General features: G+C 33.3%; 2 protein-coding genes across 4 annotated transcripts; both read left to right on the forward strand.

The window, feature by feature from the left end:
* The first annotated feature begins 732 nt into the window (after nucleotides 1-732).
* LOC117925453 (probable polygalacturonase) lies at nucleotides 733-11,329 on the forward strand. Of its 3 annotated transcripts, none has more exons than XM_034844463.1 (6): nucleotides 733-834; nucleotides 1,249-1,693; nucleotides 8,181-8,301; nucleotides 9,049-9,297; nucleotides 9,821-9,974; nucleotides 10,477-11,329. In XM_034844463.1, the coding sequence occupies exons 2-6, from the start codon at nucleotides 1,262-1,264 to the stop codon at nucleotides 11,000-11,002; spliced, it is 1,482 nt and encodes a 493-aa protein (XP_034700354.1). In that variant the 5' UTR covers nucleotides 733-834; nucleotides 1,249-1,261; the 3' UTR covers nucleotides 11,003-11,329. The 3 variants fall into 3 exon arrangements, with proteins under 3 accessions (XP_034700354.1, XP_034700355.1, XP_034700353.1); XM_034844464.1 differs by lacking the exon at nucleotides 733-834 and adding an exon at nucleotides 1,107-1,125; XM_034844462.1 differs by lacking the exon at nucleotides 733-834 and having other exon boundaries at nucleotides 1,132-1,693.
* A 4,827-nt stretch (nucleotides 11,330-16,156) lies between these two features.
* On the forward strand, nucleotides 16,157-18,581 carry LOC117925532 (protein TIFY 10A). The gene is made up of 5 exons (XM_034844554.1): nucleotides 16,157-16,559; nucleotides 17,015-17,207; nucleotides 17,292-17,563; nucleotides 17,674-17,731; nucleotides 18,209-18,581. Exons 1-5 carry the CDS (start codon nucleotides 16,382-16,384, stop codon nucleotides 18,312-18,314), a joined length of 807 nt encoding a protein of 268 aa, XP_034700445.1. The 5' UTR covers nucleotides 16,157-16,381; the 3' UTR covers nucleotides 18,315-18,581.
* Nucleotides 18,582-23,647: the final 5,066 nt, after the last annotated feature.

Here is a 23,647-nt window from a genome sequence, read left to right on the forward strand (position 1 = left end):
ATTTTTTAAAAACATAAAATAATTTCATAAGAGTTATTGTATATTTTTATATAATGGTTATTATATTTTATACAAAAAATACTACTATCCTTGTTTCCAAAAATAGAAAGCGAAAGCTTGGTTCCAAAAAAATTGAGGGGAAATGTGATGGAAATAAAATTCCCAAAAAAATTTAAGGGAAAATGTGAAGAAAATAAAATAAAAAGGAAAGGTCTAAGAAAAGAAAAGGTAAAGCAAAATAAAAAATAAGTTTAAATTTAATAAATTATTTTTATATTTTTTTACATTATTTTATTTATTTCCTTAATAATTTAAATATATATAAATTTTTAATAAATTTTAATTATACATATTTTGTATTTTCTACCATAAAACCAAATATGAGAAAACCATTTTTTTAATATTTTTTTATTTTCTTATTACTTTTAGAGCACCAAACATAATTGAAGAGCATATTTAAACAAAAATTAACTTAATCATATTTATCAACTTGGTCTAATTACTTTTCAATATTATCAATACTTGTAATTTACAAAAAAAAAAAAAAAAACATTCCTTCACCATTTCTATATATATGTATATATATTGGCAAATGGACCATGACTAGGGTGGATAGGCTTCTTAAACTACTACATTGAATTGCTTGAAGTGGAGGGGTTGAACCCAAATCATCATCCAACCATCTGACCCACCATGGCCCGATGGTTGTTGCTTAACAACCCTGCTCCCCCAATCCACTGGATCCTAATTCCTTGCGTAAGTTCACCTACTCGCTGTCTTCCCAGGCTTCCTTCACAGCGCCGTAACAGAGACATCCCACTTACAACAATGGAGGTAACCCTTACTTCCGTTTTCTTAACAATTTTTTTGAAAACATTTCCTTGCTTCAAATGCACATCAAAATTTTAAATTTCAAGATAAAAATAATTTATATTTTTATCAAAATGCAGTTTAAATTTTCAAAATGGGCAATATTTTTTGGGATGTGCCCTGATAATTAGGTGTATGGTCCATTTCATTCGCGTCTACTCCCTACGTGGTGGAAGATGACGTGGGTATTATGGATTTACTATAAAACCTGCTGTTACCGTATCACTCTGTTCAAGAAGTGAAGTTTTGCAAACGGTTCAGGACTCTCTTATACCCATCTTCTTCAAATGCAATCATCTCATTACATCTCGGGAAAATTATTTGATTTTTTGTTACTGACTTACTCCAAACCCTTGATCTCCACTCTCTATTGATCAGCTATAGAAGGACAATGGTTGAAACGGCGTCGTTTGGGAGGTTTCACTTCAACCACCACCGCCCCGACCTGAAGCGATGGATTCCGGCTTTCTTGTCGTCGCACCGAACCCTTTTCACGATTCTCTGGATCGCCGCATTCGCGTCAGTGTTCGTATGGCAGCGCAACATTGTCGAAGGGTTATTGACTTTCAGGAGGGCTCCGGCGAGGCCGCTGCCGAGGCTGAGGCCGGTGGTGTACAATTTGACTGATTTTGGAGGGGTTGGCGACGGCGTGACGGTGAATACAGAAGCTTTTGAGAGGGCAATCTCGGCGATTTCGAAGTTGGGGAAGAAGGGCGGTGGTCAGCTCAATGTGCCCGCTGGAAATTGGCTCACTGCGCCTTTTAATCTCACTAGCCACATGACTCTGTTCCTTGACCAAGATGCTGTTATACTTGGGATTCAGGTTAGTTTTACTTAGTGGGATACTCTCTGATATCACTGCGTTACCACTTATGAAAATAGTGATTGTTTTGTTCTGTTCTGCTATTTGAGGCATTTCCTTTCAAAATTTTCGCTGAATCCTGTATTAGGATCTGCCCTAAATGATTAAATGATCTGGGAAGGGATGATTTTGGGTAAAGATTGATTTGGGTGTTTTTTTGTTTATTGTGGAAGTTGCATATTTAAGATGCCAGTGATGGATGTGAAGTTTAAAATTGGGCATTCATAGTTTAATGTAGTGGTTAGGTTAGGTGGCCTTGAGTAGATCGTATGGTGGTTGGATGTGATCTATGGATTTCATTTCAAATGTTGAGAAGTTTTTGAAGGCATCCTTCAATCTGTGATTTTATTTTTGGAATGGAGCATAGAAATGTGGGCTTGTGGTGTGTGGTTGTGTCGATGAACAATAGGACGTGGATTTGACTGGGTGGAACTTTTGGAGTCATTATAGGTTGGTGAAAGGAGTGATGGGTTTATTTTAACTTGGCTTCTTTCTCATTGTTGGAGTTTCATTAGTTTGAGGTTATGGTTAGCCTATTTTGTACTGAGAATGGAAAGGCAAAAGGATACACCATTTTGTTCTCTGCCAATTGGTTTACCTCCTTGGAACAGCTTGTCATGTTGGTAGCTATAGACAAATTTTAATTGACAAAGGACCTAAACATGCCTCATCTTGGTAGTTAGTTGATTATGTATAGCACAAAGGCAACAAGAATGGTACCAATCATGCAATATACTTGTGCAAATTATAAGGGCTATTGGTGCCACATATCTGATGAAGAACTTGAACATCTTGAGGAAATAACCTACCACCAATGATTCAAGTAAATTTTTTTGAAGAGAAATTTAGCAACTATTCATGATTGTTCGGTTAAGAGAAGGATAAACATTCAGGAGTGTGATATGAGATTGTTGGCATTGAGCTTTTAATTTTGAAATAACTTTGGTAAATCAAGGGATGTCCAGTAATGATTGAATTTAGGATATGAGATTAACTTGATTCTATATGGATTGATAGCTGCTTGATTGTATACCTCAACGGTTCATTAGGTTTTGTGAATATAAGATTTTTGAATTGTGGATTCTGCTATTAAGAAGCATAATATAGAATAACTAAATCAATATGATCATAAGAGAATCTAGAATTAGTGTATTAATGAATTAATTAGTGCATTCTCTTCCCAATACAAATAAATTAGCAAGCACAATTGAAAATTGAGATCGATTTTTGAAATCTTAAATAAGTATATCCTATATGAACTTTCACTTAACATGATCTGTTTTTTTTCTTGATTTTGATAAGTAGGCAAGAAGAATTTATAGAAAGGGACAATGAAACTATACACTAATGTGATGTTTAAGACTAGCAAGTGATATTTTGAGAAACAAGGCAACAGAATCAGATTTTGGACAGATGTGTGGTGTTCAGAAGCTCCATTGTCTCAGTGTTTTCCTCATCTCTTTGGTATGGCTGCGCAAAGGAATTCAACGGTTGAGGAAATGTGGGATCAGGAGTTGGGTCAAGGAAATTGGAACTTTCACTTTGTGAGGGATTTCAATGATTGGGAGTTGGAGTTGGTGGGGGACTTTCTCCACTCTTTGAGGGGTTTCAAACCCTCCTTGGAGGAAGACTCAGTTCTGTGGAGGAAAGGAAAGAGTGTTCAGTTCAGGGTAAAGGAAGCTTATAGTTTGTTGGCGAAGTCTGATGATATAGGTTTTCCTGCAAGAAGTATTTGGGTGGCAAGGGTGCCAACTAAGGTTTGTTTTTTTGCCTGGGAGGCGACATGGGAGAAGGTGCTAACATTGGATAGGCTCCAAAGAAGAGGATTTCAACTGCCAAACCGTTGCTTTTTGTGTGGTTGTGAGGAAGAAAGTGTAAATCATATCCTTATACATTGTACAGTGGTTAGAGCATTATGGGAGATTATTTTTGGTTTAGTTGATGTGAAATGGGTTTTCCCAGAAACTGTAAAGGAGGTTTTAGGTAGTTGGAGGGGTCCGTTTGTGGGAAAGAAAAGGAAAAAGATATGGGCTGCCATTCCGTTGTGTATTTTTTGGACGGTGTGGAAGGAGAGGAATAGATTAGCTTTTAGGGGGGGGATATTGAATGTTCAAAAGTTAAAGAATTTTTTTGTTTGTAATTTATGGAGTTGGGCCAAATTGTATGTAGGAGAGGAGGCGTTCTCCCTTATAGGCTTTTTAGAGTGGATAGCTTCCACTTAGAGGGAGGTAATCCTTTTGTCTTTGTTTTTTGAGGCATAAGTTGCCTTGTATACTTCCTGTATGCTTTGCGGCGTTTTGCCTTTTTAATGCATATCCTTACTTATCAAAAAAAAAAAATATTTTGAGAAACAAGGATTTGAAAATTTTAACTTTTACATTCTTATGAATTTATCTTTTCAAGTCTTGGAGTTTTAGTTTGCTAAATTGCTTCAAATATATTAATTCTTACTTTAGATATTGAATTTGTCTTTGTTTTCAAAATTTTAGAATTTTAGGGCTATACTATTGTTTTAGTGACGTAGGACAACCCTAGGATGGTTGCCTACACTTAGGCTATGTTTGGTTCCCGAAAAATGCAAAGGAAAGGAAAAAAAATCATGTGGAAAATTATTTTCTTTAGTTTGGGTGATACGGAAAATATGATGGAAAAAAAATATAAAGGAAAATATTAAAGAAAATATCATGATACTTTCCCTACTATTTTCCTTAAAAAATAATGAGGAAAATAAGAGAAAAAGAGAAGGGAAAAGTGGGGGAAAATTTTATCAGGCTCTGGTATCGTCTTCACGGACATCTCCTCTCTCTCCCCACTTCCCTAGTTTGCTTCTCCACTCTGGCCTTCAGCTCTGCCTCGGACTGCTCCAGCTCCGCCACCTTGGCCCTCAGGCAGGCGATCTCCTTTGCGGCGGCGTGGATTTGGTCCATCCAGGGGGAGGTGGGGCCAGTGGGAGGGTGAGTGGTGGTGAGCTAAGTTCCAGTGAGTTGAATGTCGGTGGATCTAGCGGCAAGCCACCCGGAGTCAAGCTTCGTTTTCCCGATTTCAGCCACTGTCGCCCTTCCGCTCCTCCCACCAAACCCTAGACCTTTAGCCTCTGTGGACTCGACCTCTGTCTCTTTCTCCCTCTTTCTATGCCGGTTGAAGCATTATCTGATAGCCATGTGGAGCAGTCGATTCCTGTCAGTTGGTCTGCAGCAGCAGAGATTGCTATGGATGCTGGTTTTCCAAGACTTATTTCATTGATCAACGTTTCGCAAAACGACGTCGTTAATCTCACGGCTTCTTGTTTTATTGATTGTCAGTAACTACGTCGTCTATCTAGCAGTTAGTTAGCAAAGTAAATTAACTCCCACGTTTTTTAAATGGTAATTTTGTATAGTTTAAAAAAAAAGTAGCCTAAATATAATAATTGAAGAAGAAAAAATTAAAAATTTTCATTTTTTTATTTGAAAACTTTATGATAAATTGTTTATTAAAGAAATCTTTTTGATTCAAAATTCTCGATGTTAAATTACTTAAAATAGTGTTTCTGTTTTTACAAGAAGAATTAGAAGGTATATTGGTAACGGTCTCAAATACTTTACTAAATTTTAAATTTCCTGGATGGATTAGTGTAGTTTGTGATTGGATTAATGGCATCTTGTGGATTAATGCAACAGTGAGGGCATAATAGATGTATATTCCTTTAGCAAGGTGTATAGAGGTCCATATAAATGCAGTGTTAATTTGTTGGAAATTTGGTTGCTTGCGTGTGATTTCTAAGATTATTGAATTTGGTTTATCTAAGTATTGATTTTCACATAAATTCCTGTGAGTAAGGAGCAATGTTTTGAGTTAGGATGTGGGTTGGTTATATGTTTCTGCAAAATTTTTTTAAAACTGATTTTTAGAAAATAAGAGCACAAAATTTATTTTATTATTCAACAAATTGATAATCATCTAAGAAAAATTGTTGAGTTTGTTTTCCTTCCATTTTTCCTTGACTTTTTTTCGTGGTTAACCAAACAAAAGAAAATGAATTCTTTTTTTTTTTCCTTGAATTTTCCATGAATAACCAAACAAGTGAAAAAATTTATATTCCTTTCCTTAGCTTTTTTTTTCTTTCCATTTTTCCTCCCAATTTCCTTTCTTTCGCATTTTCCGGGAACCAAACATAGCCTTAAGGGTAGGTGGGCTAGGGTTTTATTTTCAGGGTGTAAGGAAAGGAACAAAGAATAAATTTTATGGTAGAGAAAATTATAAGATAAGAAATAGAGAGAAAGAAGAAACAATAAAGAAAAAATGGAAAACTTTAGAGTCTCACTAAAGCCTTCTAGGAGTCTCACCTAGAAGAAAATCAATGAAGTCTCACCATTAAGGGTTGCAACCTTGCAATGAAAGAAAATATAATATTATTCATATCAAATCATCTCTTTGATTTACATTGATTAGCCTATTTATAGGCTTCTCTAAGAAATCCAAAGTCTACTAGGACTCTAATAACCTCTTATGATTCTAATTCTAATTATAACATCCAAAGTCTATTAGGACTCTAATAACCTATCATGACTCAAATTCTAATTATATTATAATTCAACTAGCTAATCTTAATTAGACTCCAACAAATATTAATCATAATTTAATTCTGTGTAATATTAATCCTACTTTAATTACAACTAATACTAATTCCCTTTCTTGATATATATCTTGAAGATTCATCCTCATCATTTAGTCTACCAACTATTAATTATTAAGTAGTTTCTCTTAAATATGTGAATAAACCTACCTTAACTAGTCTAAAGTTAGGATTTCAATTTGGTATTTTATGATTTGAATTATAAGTAAACCATTTGGGGAACTAATATATACTATATCTACCAAATTTTAGGATTTGAAGTTTGAACTGTTAAGTGTTAATGAATTGCTAATCAGTGGTCACCAAATCTGAGAAGGCTAACATCAGAGTTCCAATCTTTAATAAACAATGCATCTTTGTGGCATTCGCTTGCCCATCCTTTAGGCTAGTGGATATCCACCCTAATAAGGGGTGAGGTATTTTGAAACCAAATGTTTGATGATATAGGAATCTTACGGTTTGGTGGTCCCATGCCCTTGTCATTGCCCATAAAAAGGATAGTTTATTTTCCTTTTCAACTTCCCCACCCTCAGTAGCATTGATTTTTTTTGTTAAACAGGAATGCTGGAATTATGTGAACTGATTTGCCATGAACTGATGTTTTGGCTCTCTATTCTCCTCTTGATCTTTTCAATTGTTGACTTTGGTTCTTGGATATCAGCATATGGTTGCAATTGGTTTCCAATGTAGCTCATACTGGATTATTTATCAATACCATAAGCATGAATGTGGATTTTGGGCATCATAAAATGTCTATTGACTGGCCATATAGTTATTTAATCAGTACATGGCTGTACTTAGTGTTAACATTCATGCTAGGGCCCTTGAGGCCTCTGACTGACAACAGGAAAAAAAACTTTTGCACCTGCACATCTGTCAGCTAGTGTGATGCAAAGGATATCTAGCTGATTTGAGAGAGCCATGCATTGGAATTTCTGAATTAGTTGAATTTTTTTTCCCTCGTCTTTTCTTCTTTTTCCCCTTTAGTTAGCGAAGTAAAGATTGTTATAGAAACACATGATATGTAGTAAGTTCATGGTAGTGAATTGATAATAGAAGTTCATTCACATCAGGCAGACATTAAGCTAAAAAATGGTCTTCTAAATAGGAAAAATTAAGCTTAAATATAAGATATGGGCAAGTTATTAGAAATTAAAAACCCATTATCCCACAAGGGAACTTTCAAGGTGGCAATCCATCATAAAGGTTACAAATTCATTGAAGTAGAAACGAACTTTTAAGTTTCAAAAGGATAAATTAAGTTGGTTACAGGCAAGTAGAAAACTGAAGAAATGAGAATGAAGGGAGAAAAAGAGACAAAAGGGAGTTTGAGAACTTTTATGCTTGGCATTATGGCATTGTATGTTGCAATATATTGTCACATATGTCCAAAATGAAGCTGAGTCTGTATGCTTTTAGATGATGCCAACTTTATATTTGTGATATATAACAATGTGATCTTATATTTCCCAAATATCAATCACTTTCTAGATTTTCTTAGTTGGTGATTTATCCTGTACTGGAACATTGCAACATCTATATCATCTCCTGATATGTATCATATTGTTGAAGACCTTGCACAGGATGCAAGATATCTGTAGGATAATATATAGTTAGTTATATGATGCAGTATATTGTCCCAAACTGAGAATTCTGACGTATGGTTTCTCTTGAATTTGACTTGGTTGAGTTGATACACCTTGCATGTTTTCTAAATTGAGGCATACAAATTAGGTATTCAATAAACTATCATATTATGACTAGTGTTAGCATTTACCGTATAAGCGAAGTTTGGCTTATATTGGTTCTTTCTTCTTATGTGATATTTAACAGGATGAGAAGTATTGGCCACTGATGCCTCCCTTGCCTTCATATGGGTATGGGAGAGAGCATCGTGGAGCTCGATATGGGAGTTTGATTCATGGTCAAAATCTTAAGGATGTTGTTATAACAGGTCAGATATTTCTTCCTTTTGCCACTGAGTTGAAGTACTATTCCTGTTAAATGGCCAAAGTGTAGACTTGGATGTTGACTAAAAAATATTCACATTTGTTTTTGTCTTTAAAATTGTTTTTAGTTTATGGCCTCCCTAGAACTAATAATTTGTATTGGGTCTGGTCTAAGCCCAATCTATTCTTTGAATACCCAGTACATGTCCCTACTAGAGTAAGTTGTTTGAAAGAATGTTTCAAGTTAGTGTAAATATTGGTGCAAATATATCTATTCCTTTTTTTGGACTCCAACAAAACTCTGGTCTTTTCCTTGGAGGGAAGGTGCTTGGAGGGAGGGAGAAGGATTAGAAAGAAGAGGCTAAAACCTGAGGTAGTAATCCTAATCATGGATCTCAGCAACATTTGTTATTGCAAGTCTTTTGTGCCTCAAGTGATTCCTGCAAAGAAGAGGCTTGCTTTCTTTCCATGCCTCATCGTGGATGTGTATCACCATTGAATTAGTGCAATCATTTCATCATTCAATTATCTCGTGGATGAGATATAGAGTACAAATCTGATTGATTAAACAATTCTACCTGCTATGGGGATTTTTTTCCTTGACCACTAGCTATCTAAGTTCTATGCATTTGACTGGTTAAGGTTTTGGAATGGTTGTAGCCACGCTGGACACTATACCTTCATACTTTTTGTCTTGAAGATTACTTAGTTGCTGACTTTGTCTGATTCTATCTGTCATCACTGACCAACAGGGCATAATGGTACCATAAATGGACAGGGCCAAACTTGGTGGAAGAAGTATCGCCAAAAGCTTCTCAACCACACTAGGGGTCCACTTGTTCAGATAATGTGGTCAAGCGACATTGTTATCTCCAACATAACTTTACGCGATTCTCCGTTTTGGACACTCCATCCATATGACTGCAAGAATGTGACAATTAAAAATGTTACAATTTTGGCTCCCATATTTGAAGCTCCAAACACGGATGGAATAGATCCTGGTAAGTGCATTCCACTAACTTATTTTTTATAAATGAAATCTATGATGGACTAAATGGTTGCTGTTCCTGGGCATGAGTTTGTTTAGTAGGCATGGTGCACTGGTTGATTGATATGAAACACTGATTTTATTTTTCATTTATATATTTCTGGCACTTGGATAGGCCCCAAACTAAGTTGACTTAACAATCCCTACTAGTTTTAGCCAGCTACAAGAATCTTTTTTTCCCCATTCAGCTGTATGCAGGCATAACCTCCATTAAATTCTCAGCTTGGTCCCAAATAAAACAAACTATAAGACAATTAGGAGTTAGAAACAATGGTGTCTGTTTGAAGTGTGGTTCAACATTCCAATTCTTTCTTTAAAATAAGTTATTACTTTGCTGATGTCAGGGTAACATGTACCCTATATTATTTCAGTGATTGCATTTGCCCTAGTACTTCCAAGTTCATGAATGTTTTTCCTTAATTATTTATATTATATTCAGTATCAGTGACTTCAACCAATCTCTATTGCATAAACAGATTCATGTGAGGATATGGTGATTGAAGACTGTTATATTAGTGTTGGAGATGATGGAATTGCAATAAAGAGTGGTTGGGATCAGTATGGAGTTGCCTATGGACGACCTTCAGTAAACATTCTCATCAGAAACCTTGTCATTCGCTCTATGGTCAGGTGAGAGCTTTTACATATGATACTTTCTGCTCTGCAAACCTTCATCATTCTGTGTGCATGATTGTTATGCATCTGCACACCCAAACAATGAATCTTGGGGATTTCTCTGCCTATGCATGCAAGCCCTTTAACTTTATTCCTTCTTTTTTTCCTTGTTTGTGGGGGCTTGAGTATTTGCATTGTTGCATGCTGGGAATAGATATATGGCTGGATATTGGGCACAAATCTCATGGCTTACAGTTATATGGCCAAATTTCTAGGTGCACAAAATTTGACTAATTTGAATTTTTTTTCTTTTATTCTTCCTTTTTATTTGTTTATTTTTTATTTTTTGAAGACTGATGTCTGAGACATGTTGCATATCTCCTAACCGGCTAATGCCTTTAAAATACTATCCCAGAATGGTCTTCAATGAGTCTATCCCCCCCATAGGTGATGTAGCATGTAGTAAATTGTGTATCTTAAGATTGTAACTGAGTATGTTGGCTGGTTTATCCAACAGTGCTGGTGTATCAATAGGCAGTGAAATGTCTGGTGGTGTCTCAAATGTCACAGTGGAAAACCTTCTTGTTTGGAACTCAAGGCGTGCTGTTCGGATCAAGACCAGCCCTGGAAGAGGTGGATATGTTCAGCACATAAACTATAGAAATCTGACATTTGACAATGTCAGAGTTGGGATTGTCATCAAAACAGACTATAATGAACACCCTGATGATGGTTTTGATCCAAAGGCTCTCCCAATTCTTGAGGACATAAGTTTCACTGGGGTACATGGCCAGGGAGTTCGAGTGCCTGTTCGAATCCATGGGAGTGAAGAAATTCCAGTGAAGAAGGTCACTTTCCGGGATATGTCAGTGGGGATAACATACAAGAAGAAGCATATATTCCAGTGTGCCTATGTTGAAGGTCGGGTGATAGGGACGGTCTTTCCTGCCCCTTGTGAGAACCTTGATCGGTATGACGAACAAGGGCAGCTAGTTAAGCACTCAAACTCCCAGAATGTTACAGACATAGATTATGATTTTTGATGAAGCTCTGGGCTCTCATTTTCTGCGGCTTGTCTTTTGGGATGTCAATGACTTCTACGGCTGTGTAGATCCCCTGGCTGCAATCAGTTGGAGCAGTTGATCTTACTACTCTGCTTCTCTTTTTTTTTTTTCTTTTTTTTTTCCTTTTTTGTTCCTTGTTGCCCTTTTTTCACCTTCTTATTTCCATGGATTTTGTATATAAGGAAAATATTTAGATGTTTATATTTTCCCAATATTATTGAGAAATGCACAATACCAAGAGTATCAAATGTGAGAGGCTATTAGAACTGAGTTTCTTTAACTCATTTCCCCGTCTCCTTTTGCTTCTTCCCCTTGTTTTTGGGCCCACAACATGGGAAATATTGACCACCATGTGCAGATTCATATTTCCATCATCATTGTGATTTTGCGTGCTTATGCAAAGCGATGGACCTCCAAAACTGAAGGAAAAAGGGGGACATTTTGAGTGGAGAAAAGATTTGGATTTTTCTCTTCTTCCAGACAAGTCCTTTTTCTCTTCAGCCCCTTGGTGGGTGGGTAAACAATAGGAACATGTTTATGATAAATTGGAATCGTGGAACTTGAAAGATGGGTCATGGTGGAAGACAGAACAGAATGCCAGCCTTTTTTGACTTTGGAAATTCTCGAGTATATGCAGGAGTTTAATTCCTTCACTATTTTGTTCTTGTTGACCCTTACGAATTTGTTTATTTTAATTCCATAAAGAATTGGATAAAGAGACACAAAGTTAGGTTCACCGCCATGTATTTGAAAAGGGATAATCTTAATATATTTGAATTGAAGTTTAATCTTTCAAAATGACCCTTCTTTTCAACTATAGTTCTTGCATTAGACCGACTTTTTGATCTTCTTGATTTTAAATCACGTCTACATGATTAAAAGAAATATATATCCGAAGTTCAATGATAAACAAAGAGAACAATTCAAGCGTTTTGATAAAGCAAATGCAACATTCTGAACAAAAATAACAATTTTATAGCGCTAATGATGATAAAAATAACGAAGTATAGCTTGAAAAAGCATGCAAGTGGTGATAATACATTGAACTGAAGCAGCCCATGTTTACTTAGGAACTTGCGTACTCCATGTGACTCCATTTATGGCTGCAACGGGTCCACAGTTTACATTTGTGCATTGAACTTATCACAAGTTCATTGAAGATGCACAAAAAGGATAAACAAGAAAAAGCCCCATCGTACCAAACCCACAAAGCATAAAAGGCTTGTTGCTTCCTTCCTTCATGCTTTGATTGAAAGTCATGAGTTGTGTCCTGTTTTTTCCTCATTTTGTTTGCTTTACTTTTTGAATCTTTGAATGAATAAGATAAGGGGCACAAATATATTTTATTTTGTAGAAGGAATTTGGGTGTCAAATTATTATATCTATCATTTTATAAGAGATTATTACGATATATTGTCGTCTTTGTTTTATGTCATTTTCTAAAATTTAGGGTTTATTTGTTAATTATTTTTAAAAATAATTTTTTATTCTCTAAAATAAAATAATTTAAAAATATTTTAAATTTTCAAACAGATATTGATTTTATAAAATATTAAAAAATTATTTTTTAAAACTATTTTAAAAACAATTACCAAATATAACATTTACTTTCATACTCAACTTAAATCTCATTTTAAAATCCACATTTGTGAGTGAAAATGAATTTTTTTTTTCTTTTAATTCGTTCTTACTCATTAGAGTGTGTATATAATGTAAAATAATAGGGGATTTTAAAAAATTGATTCATTTCTATTATATGTTTTTGTTTTAAAATAGTTTTTATAAATGTTTTAGTAAGTATATAACATGTGTTTGATATGTCGGAACTCTAAGAAGAAGAAAAATAATAATGAGGATAAAAGTGAATTATAATACAAAAAAAAAATCAAAATCAAAATTATAGAAAGATGGAGTTTGTGGTTTCCATGAATTTACTTGTCTCCTATTCTAATAAGTAATGCATTCATATTCATGGATGAGAAATGAAAATGAATTCATTATTCATGTACATCTTTTTATATTATTTTCATTTTCTATTTAAAAATATATATATGAAAATTAGCTATTATATTGATTGTTAGGTTTTATTATGATACCAACCTTGTCAGTAGACTCAGTACCATACCAGAAGGATCTCGATTATATTGTTTTGTACTTTACCAGTTTTCTTTGCTTTGCTGCCTTGCACTGGTACTGTCAGTTGTTGTTGTAAGGGATTTTGTGGGAAATATTATTAAAAGACAATTAAGAAATGTATCCCTCTACTATGTTTCATGACTTTAATTCGGACATCATCGTCATTCAAATTAAAAAATCAATTCAAGTTTAATTTAACATAAACTTTAACCAAAGTACTTAATTCAAACCCAACTCAATTTTATTTTTTTAATCTGAATCGATTGAATTAGGCTCGAGTTTGTTAGATTGCATGATTCAAAATTTATTCATAATAGTTTTTAAAAAATATTATATATATATATATAACTTTAAAAAAAGGAAAAAGTATAGGATATAATTAAAATTTGATATATTTTTTTTAAATCTAAAAAAAAAAAAATACTATTATACAATATAATAAACATTATAATATTATAAAAACATTAAATTTAATTTAAATTGTTTGGATCTTAACCTGATCTCAATTCAAATTAAACTCAGGTTGAGAAAAGCTTAACTTAAGCTCGACTTGAGTATTAAAAATTTTTGGTCAAGTCCACCCAAGAATCAAGTTAGGCCAAGCTAACTCACTCAAATTACAACTCCATATTTCATTAATTTTAATTTTGATTATTATAATAAGATGGAACTTGTTTCTTTATATCATTTTCTATTTGTTTTATATGCAAATTATTCTTTAATTGTCTTTGTTATATTATGACACGTATTATTCTTACATTCATGATTCAACCCCTTTTCAGTTTTGATTAGCACGTAAACCTAACATATGAAAGATAATAAATTTTCATATTTTAAAATTAGTTGATTGTAATTAGCAAAAATTATCATAAAGAAATGTTATCATTGAGGTTACTCTCATTTTTCTTGCCAACAAAATTTCATAATAAAAACATTATAAAATAAAAAATTTACCATAATACAATATCATAAATTTTATCTAATCCTTCCAGAAACATGATAAAATGCTACAACACGTCCAAGGCAGCCCAAAAAGCAATTCAAACATTTGAACCAAATCAATATGAAAATTTCAACTTTTGAATTGAAAATGAGCGTTAGGTGAGGGGAAAATTCATGAGAGCCTCCAGCTACCTAGGGGCTAGGACCAAGTCCACCACTCCACGATACCACATGGCATCCTCTCAAACCAGACCTTGATATCGCCTTTATACCACATAATGCGCTCATCACGTTGCTCCGCCGCCCCATTATACCAAATTTATTATGGGTATTTTTGTTTATATGATCAAACTCATATATGATTGCCGTAATAAGCCAAACACGCCTTATGATTGATTTAGTGGTACCATCATGGTATTTTCCATCAGTTGTTGATTGTAACGTGCCACCAACCTCTTCCTTTGTGTGAATGTGGGAATATCAGCTGCACCGCTTTCATTTCTTCCTTGTGATTTAGGAGGTCATGTTTGGCAATTTTATTTTCAAAACAGGTTTATTCAAGAAAACAATTTTATTATAATTTATTTTTTTAAAAAACTATTCTTTAAATGAGATATTTGATAAAACCTTTAAAATATTTTTAAAATTTAAAAAATTATTTGTAATGATTTTTTTAATAAAAAAACCTACTAAAGATTTGTTAGACAATGATTTTAAAAAATATTAGATGTTTGACAAAAATTTATAAATCATTTTTACAAATCTAAAAAATCATTAATAACAATATTATTTTTTTTAATAATTGCTTGTGCATGAAAAATGTGATATATATTATAGATACAAATATTAATATTAGCTTTACTTCTGTCTTGTTTGAAAGTTGTCTCTCACTTTCTTCTTCTAGAAAAATAAATATATTTGTGCTTGTTTCAAAAATCATGTGGTCAGAGTAGTCGGAGAGAGATAAGTCACGCAAAACATGCCGTGTTGTTTGCTTAATGAAATTAAGCATAACGGTCAATTTCCAAATTCAAAGTTTGGTTGCTTCCTATTCATAAAAAAGAAATAAAATTAAAACTATCTAATATATTTAATAATTATATAAATTAAAATTCTAATTTTAAAATATTTATATGGTACATTTAGAGTATAACAAAAAGAAAATTATTAAAGTGAGATTTAAAAGATAAAAATTGTAAATAAATAAATGAAGGAAACCATTTTTTTTAATAAATATTGAGTAAGTATGAAGAAGAAATAATTTGAAATAAAAGTGTGGAAAAACCACCGAAGTTGGAGTTGGAGTTGGGTAGAGTTGTAATATTTGGAAAATGGAAGGCTGTTTCTTTAGGAAGACACATCAATGCAGACACGCAGATCACGTGCTTCATGCCATGCCCTTTAATAACACGTCAGCCGTCGCCCGTGACTTTTAAACATATCCTCTCACTTTCCAATTCTCAAACGCACCACAACCGCGACTCCCACCGTCAATACCAAAATAATATTTGAAATTTAAAAATTGAAAAAGACCCACCCCAACGTCACAATCACCAGGAAAATATTCGACCCACCACCCATTGCATTCCGCCACGTGTTCATTCCCAACCTCTCCCGCGTTTCCCACACGGGTGCGACCAGTTTAATTAAAAATTCTCAAAATAATTTTTTTTTAGAAAAAAAAAATCAACAAAATTATCTGTACTTTACCGACTTCACGAAAAAGAAAGCGCCCATGTGCGAGTGAGGGAGTAGAAATCGACACGCGGAAGGTACACCAACTTGCGTCATCCACGTGTCTCATGATCCTTGGTTGAAGGGCGTTCGTTTTCTGTACGCCTTTGTGTGAAAAGAAGCGCACGGAACGCAACGTCGTGAGGCGGTCACGGCGTTGATGAGGGGTAGTCTGGGAATTTGGAAAATGGAAAGAACACGTGTTTGGAATTTGGGGATAAAAAAATTAGAAAAAAAAAATGGAGAACTAGTCGGGTGGAAGGAAGGTGCGAGGAACAAGGCAGAAAAGCCCCATATATTCCTCGTGCTTTTAAAGTCTTTTTGCGAACACAGAGAAAGAGAAAGAGATAAGGGTCTGTAGAGAGACAAAGACAGAGCGCAAGTTGGGCAGGGGTACATAGGAAAAAGGCTTTCATTCAAGTACATAAAAGCTCGAACATCGAGAACTTCGATTCTGTGGAGCTTATAGCATATTTTCCTCATTTAATCTTATTCACAATTGATTTTTCTGAATTCTAATCGGTTAACTAGTCGCCGTGAACAAGAATGTCGAGCTCCTCGGATATTGCAGACTCTGGAAGGTTTACCGGGCAGAGAGCGCCGGCGAGGGGACCGGAGAAGTCGAGTTTCTCTCAGACGTGCAGTCTGTTGAGCCAATACATAAAAGAGAAGGGCAAGTTTGGAGATCTGAGTCTCGGGATGACATGCAGTCTGGAAGGAAACGGTAGGTTCTCTTCTTTTCCTTAATTCTTCCTCCCTAATTTTGTTTCTGAATTCTTCATTTGGTTTTTTTTTTGTGATTTTTTTTTTAATTTTTTCTTTTTGCGTTTTACCGCCTTATGTTGTTGATGCTTTCTCTAATGTTGCTTATTTAAACGGCGGAAGCCTGGAGTTTGATGTGTTGATGAAAAATCCCGAAACTTGTTCAGATCTGGAAATTTTATTATTCTTGATAAATTCTTGGAAGTTTGATTTTTTTTTTCGTTTTTCTGTTTTTCGAAATGATGAAAAAAAAAGCACTTACTGGATCCAAAATGTTTCTTTTTATCTGAGAACGATATGGCAAATCACCGGTGTTCTTTGTTCATTTCCAGTGGTTGCTTACCCAAATTTTTGCTTTCGATTGAAGAAAAAGAAGTCTGATTCTGATGTTCAATTTGTTGTTTCGAAATGCTACAGGCACACCCGAATCGCTCCGCCAGACAGCGACAACAACGACGATGAATTTATTTCCAATGACGGAAAGATCTGCTGGGGTTTCCGGCATTCCCGCCCGAAATATGAATCTTAAGTCCATGAATTTGTTCCCTCAACAAGCCGGTTTTGGTTCCTCTGTTTCTAAGGATGATGCCCCAAAGATAGTTAATTCCAGGTGAGCTCAACTGATTTCATTTGCTATACAATTCTACAATTCTACTCTCCTTTCTTTTACTGATTATTATTTGTTTTATGCCAGTGTAAAGAAGTCCGGAAACGTGGAGCCCCAAACAGCTCAAATGACTATTTTCTACGGTGGCCAAGTGATCGTGTTCAATGATTTTCCGGCGGACAAGGCAAAGGAAGTCATGCGCTTAGCTGGCATGGGAAGCTCCCCAGTCCCATCTACAACAGTCAAAAATCCAATTGATGCCGGCGGCATGGCTCCCTCCACCCCCAACGTTGTTCCTAATTTCGCAAACAGCTTGATCCAAGAGCGCATCCAAAGACCGGCTCAACCAGTTGCTTGTGGTAATCCTTTTGGTCCCCTACAGTTTCTTTATTGATAATCGAAAAAGATTGAAGCTAAAGAGCGTTATGTATACCATGTTTTTGATAAAGGTCCTTCTTTTCTATTGCAGAACTACCAATTGCAAGGAAAGCTTCCCTCCACAGGTTCTTGGAGAAGAGAAAAGATAGGTAGGCATTCAGAAACAAATAAAGGAACTCATTACTAGAAAAATATTTTCTGTTGCCATTTGTTTGTGTAAATCAAGGTTTGCACATGTGCCCCACCCATGTAGTCCACAAATCATCTAGGTGATTGGTCTTTTCTCCCCTTTCCCTTTATTTTCCCCCCTTCATACTTGTTTGGCTTTTGGGAAAATTGTTGATTGAGTGGTTGTGCTTGATGATGACCAGGTCTCAATGGTAGTTGGTAATGGGGATCGGGTAGCTCTAGGTTTCCACCCCTGAGGAGTGATCCTCTACACCATTGTACTCTCGTCAATATAGAAAAAAAGAAAAAGAAACAAGAGAGAGGCTTTTATGATCAAAATTTATGTTCTTCTGCATATTGCAGACTCGCTGCTATATTTACACAAACTGTCGGCAACAATCATTACATTTTTCCCTTCACTTTATTGATCTTGTGTCTTTCTCGTTGCAATTTTACAGGATCACAGCAAGAGCACCATACAATATAAGCAACTCTCCTGCAGGCCCTCACAAACCTGCTGAAAGCAAGTCATGGCTGGGCTTGGCTGCCAAATCTCCAAAGTAGTTTCAGCCCCAGTTATAATCACTTAAATTTTGTTTCTTTTGGCTTATTTATAAATTATGTAGCTATTTATGTTCCTAGTGTTTTTTTCAACTCCCTCTGTTAGGGTTTTTTGGGCTTCATTCAGCCTCTTGTAGACCTACCTTAGATCTAAGTTCTAACACCCTATCAATCTTACTATTAGCTTCTGTAATTAACCTTAATGAGGATATGTCTCATTATTGATACTTTTGAATGAATCAAGCATTCCACTGTTGATTTTTTTGGGCATGTTTTCAAATCTTGTTACGGTACTCCCCTGTCCTGATAAAGGCTGAGAAAAATGGGGCATGTCAGATAAGTCTTATTAGTCCGTGTCTATTATTGTAGGTGTGAGTGTGTGACTGCTATCACATCATCCATTATCTGTTTTCATGATTGTCCAATGGGGCTCAAATAATTGCCGTACACTATTTTGCCTCATTACCCAACATGGGTTTGCTAAAATTGGGCACTATTCAAGTCTCACAATTCAAAATCTTAACAAGGGATGCCAAGATGTCAAGACATGAGCACTTCAAAGTTTGAAATAACTAAAAATAAGTGAAAATTTGACCTTCTATAACTATTCCAATTCCAAATTATTAAGGACACTTTCAACCTTCCATGTCGATCCTACCCCATTGGAGTGGTTTGAGTCGCGCGTCAACTCTATTCCAACCTTTCGGTTTGAGATCCGTCAACTCTATTCTACCCTTGGCTTGATTATTTAAATTTATTTTCATCCCATCCCAACCTTTAGTGGGTGGGGGATGGACTTGTGGAGGGGGTAGGAGAATTTTACATTTACATTTTCCCATTTTTATTTTTGAACTTTTTTTTAAAAGTTAATTTATTTTGATACATAAACCCATTTTCATATTATAGTTTTAAAAAATAAAAAATAAAAAATAAATAAATATAAATATATTAAATTATTTAAATATTTCTAATTTATTTATATATATCTCAAACTTATCTTATGAAAATACATTCTTATTTGATTTCAAATTATTATCTTGTCTCAAACTAAAAATAAAACGAAAACTCAATTTCTACATCTATGGATTCTGTTCATCTCGAATCAGACAAAACCATACCATTCTTAACATCCCTAATTCATTTCAGACTTGTTCTTACTATCAGCCTAAGATTCATATTCAAATGGTCCATATCATGGACAAAAACTACCAAAATAGTTGACAATTCAACTCTCACTGACTTGATTTTTCTTTTTTTTTCTTTTTTTTAATCATTTAAAATAGAAAGAAATTTCAAATAATAAAAATCTAATCACGAGTCGCGAGTCACGCGTCACGCGCATTTGAAATTTTGTACGCGGCAATGCCTTTTTCTCGGTGAGCGGTAAAGCCTCGTTAAAAAAAATCGAAAGGGCCGTTCATAAGGAGCCTGCACCAGCACCACTCAAAAATGAAAATAAATAAATAAATAAATAAAGGAAAAAAATAATAATTAGTCCACATGAACGACATGCCATAAAGCATTAAACGACAGGTGTGTGTGGCTTTAGTGTAAGAAAGACTTTTATACTGTCACGTTGTTCATGTCTACAGACCTTTATTGTTATTTTGTATACAAAACAGACGCGTAAACATGTGGGGAATCCTCGAATATTTTATTGGCATCACATGCTGTGCCTGTGATTGACCCATTCTTCTCATCACTCTTTTTCCATGTACAAATAAATAATAATGTGGGTGGTGCTGGGCCCACATCATTTTTTAAATTTACTCATGAAAAAATAAAAAAATCAAATGCCATATTTGATAATATTTTTAAAATAGTTAATAAAAAATAGTTTTTTTAGGATGGTTGTTCAAACGATTCTTAATTATTTTTGGAAATAAAATCTTATTTAAAATTTTAAATATGAAAAATATTTTTTTTACTTATTTTTGCGCACTACATAATAAAATAGGTTTCAAATTATTATCTATTTTTTAATTTCTATTTTAAATAATTGAAAACATGTTAAATTTATTATAAAAAATAATTTATTTTTAATATAATTTTTTGAAAGAATTTTTTTTTATGGAAAATTTATTAAATATATTTTAAATTTTTCTAAAAATATTTTCAATAAGAATTATCAAATATATATATATATATATATATATACTTCTGGATTGATTTTGGTAGGCGTTAATTTAGTTTGACCCGTTCTTCTCTAAATGCAAAACGACAGCGTTTCGGTTGTGGGCTTTGTGTGTATTGTTGAATGAGAATACCCAGATTCCCTCTGCATGATGTGGGGAAATGGGAAGGAAATTTTCCTTTTTCTTTTTTAATTAATTTTAATTGTAAAGGACTTTTTTATTTTTAAATGATAAGTTGGATATAAAATAATAAAAAAAATCTTAATTTTTTTTTCTTATCTTACCTAAATAAAAATAAAAAATATCAAAAAGTAAATTAGTTAATTGGTCATATAATCTATTGAAGAGTTATTTGAGGAGGATAAAAAACATTTCGTAATGCTTATAAATATAAAAATTAAGAATTTGATAAAATTTTAAATAATGTTTAAAGTTATTAACTTATTAATGAATTACATGTAGATTTTTATTTAAATTTTTTTTATTGTATAATATACAAAATATTTTCAAAATAAATTCCTAAAAAATTACTTTCATTAAAACATTTATTATTATTTTTTTTTCTAAATTTAAAAATAATTTTGTTTTGTTATAAAATAAAAAAAAATTCCAATCAAGGCTCATAGGCTGTACTTGGTAATTTCTCTTAAAAATAGTTTTTTTATTCTTTAAAACAAAAAATAGATTTCTAACCTAAAAATAGGTTCTATAACCTTTGGACAAAAATGTTTTTTCAAAATTTGTTTTGAAAATAGGATTTTTTTTTTAAATAAATAAACTAATTGTTTTCCATTGTTATTTTATAAAATGTTATGAGCAATAATTAGAAAGATAGAAAATATTTTGAAAACTTTTACATTATAATATATATAATATTCATGGAAAATAAGTTAAAAAAATTATTTTCTAAAATTATGCTTGATTCTCAAAAAGTATTAACAAAAGAAAAAAATAAGAAAAATATTCTTCTCATATTTCTCGCATGACTATTAAAAATATGAGAGAAAGTAAAATATAATTAATTTATATATTTTAAAATGATTTAGTTTTTATATAATTAAAAAAGATAATTGAGATAAGTTAGAAAAAATATGTAAAAATATATTTTTTAAAATTTTTTATTTATTTATTTTCCCTCAAATTTTATGGTACCAAGCATAAATAAAATATTGTTGTTATGTTACCTAAATATTGGCTTTATTTTTCTTATTTCCAAATTGAAATTTCCTTGAGCCACAGTGCACTGTCATGGAGTAGCATGGCAGGAAATGAAAGTGCACATGGGGTCAGGAACCTTGCACCAAAAAAGAAAGCTTTTGGGGTCTGAAAAATCATCCGAATAGTGCTTTTTTATGGGATTCGGACGCTCCTCTGTCTTCACAATGGCAGCATGTATAGCCCAAATTTGAACAATCCAGTGAAAAAAAGTTAGATTATATGAACAAGCCTAGTACCCTAGCTCGTGATCCTCTTCATGTGGGGGCTACCCTTCTGAGATTTACTAATTCAGAGAACCTATGTGGAGAATAGCTCCAAGGCCAACTAAAGGGACATGACTACACATAAGTGTATATTCAGAGTAGGCAGGGAATGAGGGCAGACTTGAAAAGCACTTGTGCATGAACATGAAAAGCACAAGTGCATGAACACGACTTCTTGTGGGTTTTTAGAAGTTAGTGGTTGTTTAAATGTGACTCTGCCGTGCCCTGGACCTTGGATGTGGGGGTTGGTGGGTTATAATCCATCATATCTGCTTGTTTGCTTTCCCAGTCGACAAGCACTTTGGGTTGCGATGGACACTCGGTGGAGGACACCCCCCATCATACCTGCCAAGTAATAGCCATGCTTGTTTCATTGGAAAGTATGGTGTTATTGAGGTAATGGTTTTAGGCATGCTCCTGGGAAAAATGAGCACGGGTGTGTAGATGAGGCTTCCAGGTTGAATGAACTTTTGAGAAGTAAAAAACTTATTTTAAAATTCAATAAGGGTTTTTATATCAATGTTTTATATATAAAAGCAAGAAAGATATCGATTTTGCTTGGGTACCGTTTTAAAAACTAATTCTGAAAAATAATTTTTAAAAATTATTCTATAATATTTTGCTAAACATACAAGTGTTTGAAAACACTTTTAGCCCCTTTTTATGATTTTAAAATAAATTTTGTAAACATTGTTTTATTTTCGGTTATTCTATATATTTGTATAATTATTATAAAAAAATAAAAAAATATTAATTGATAATACCATATTTTATTTATTTATTTTTAAGAACAAAAATCTATCTTCTATTTTCTTGTTATCAAATGTATCTTATTATTATTTTTATTTTGAAAAACAAAAAACTGTTTTAAAAAAATAATTATCCCACAGCATCAATGTTTCTTGTAAAAATATTATTTTAATTTATGTAAAAAGTTCTTTTTATAATATTAATATTATAATATAAAAATTATGACTTTGTCTTTTATTTCAACTAATAACTAAAATAAACAATATGAAATTATCTTAAATCGATTCTAAGTTTTGGGACGTGTAGCTTGCGAGTGTGATGTTAAACCATATAAATATAATTAGTTCCACCTTATTAGTAATTAATTAATTTTCAGATGAGATGGTTAAATACTTTATTCTAACAAATCATCGTTTCACTATGATAATTTTTGGAATTCTTTATAATATATAATTAAAATAATAATTTTTGGAATACTAATGGTTCAATAATCTTTCTAAAATTTTAAAATTATTTTTAAAAATTCGTGAAACAACTAATAAAATTGCTCTCAAATCTCTTGACACACACCACATGCAGTTGTTTAGAGCAATAAAATGATGTATTTTAATGTTATCTTATTTTGATTAAAATCCTTACACATCGTCTCGAATATTTTTACGTGAGCTTAATAAAACAGAGGAAACACCTTTTAGTGGTGTCTTTTTGACTTTACAAGCCATAGTACCATGTTTCATGAGCAGCTTTTTTGGGTTAGCATATGAGCATAATAAATTAAGGGGAAAAATGAACATCAAAATTGTAAGACTTGCACTTCTGCTGTTTGCATAAGCCCGTGATACACATTTGACAACTAACTTTCTAATTTTCTTGGAATTTATAACGTGGGTTCCGTAACTCGTGGGGAATAAATATTGTTAAAGACAGACTTGGACACGGGCTCTAAGATAAGGGATGGGATTTGACACAT

The sequence above is a fragment of the Vitis riparia genome, chromosome 11 (assembly GCF_004353265.1).
Source record: "Vitis riparia cultivar Riparia Gloire de Montpellier isolate 1030 chromosome 11, EGFV_Vit.rip_1.0, whole genome shotgun sequence".
NCBI classification, from domain to species: Eukaryota; Viridiplantae; Streptophyta; class Magnoliopsida; order Vitales; family Vitaceae; genus Vitis; species Vitis riparia.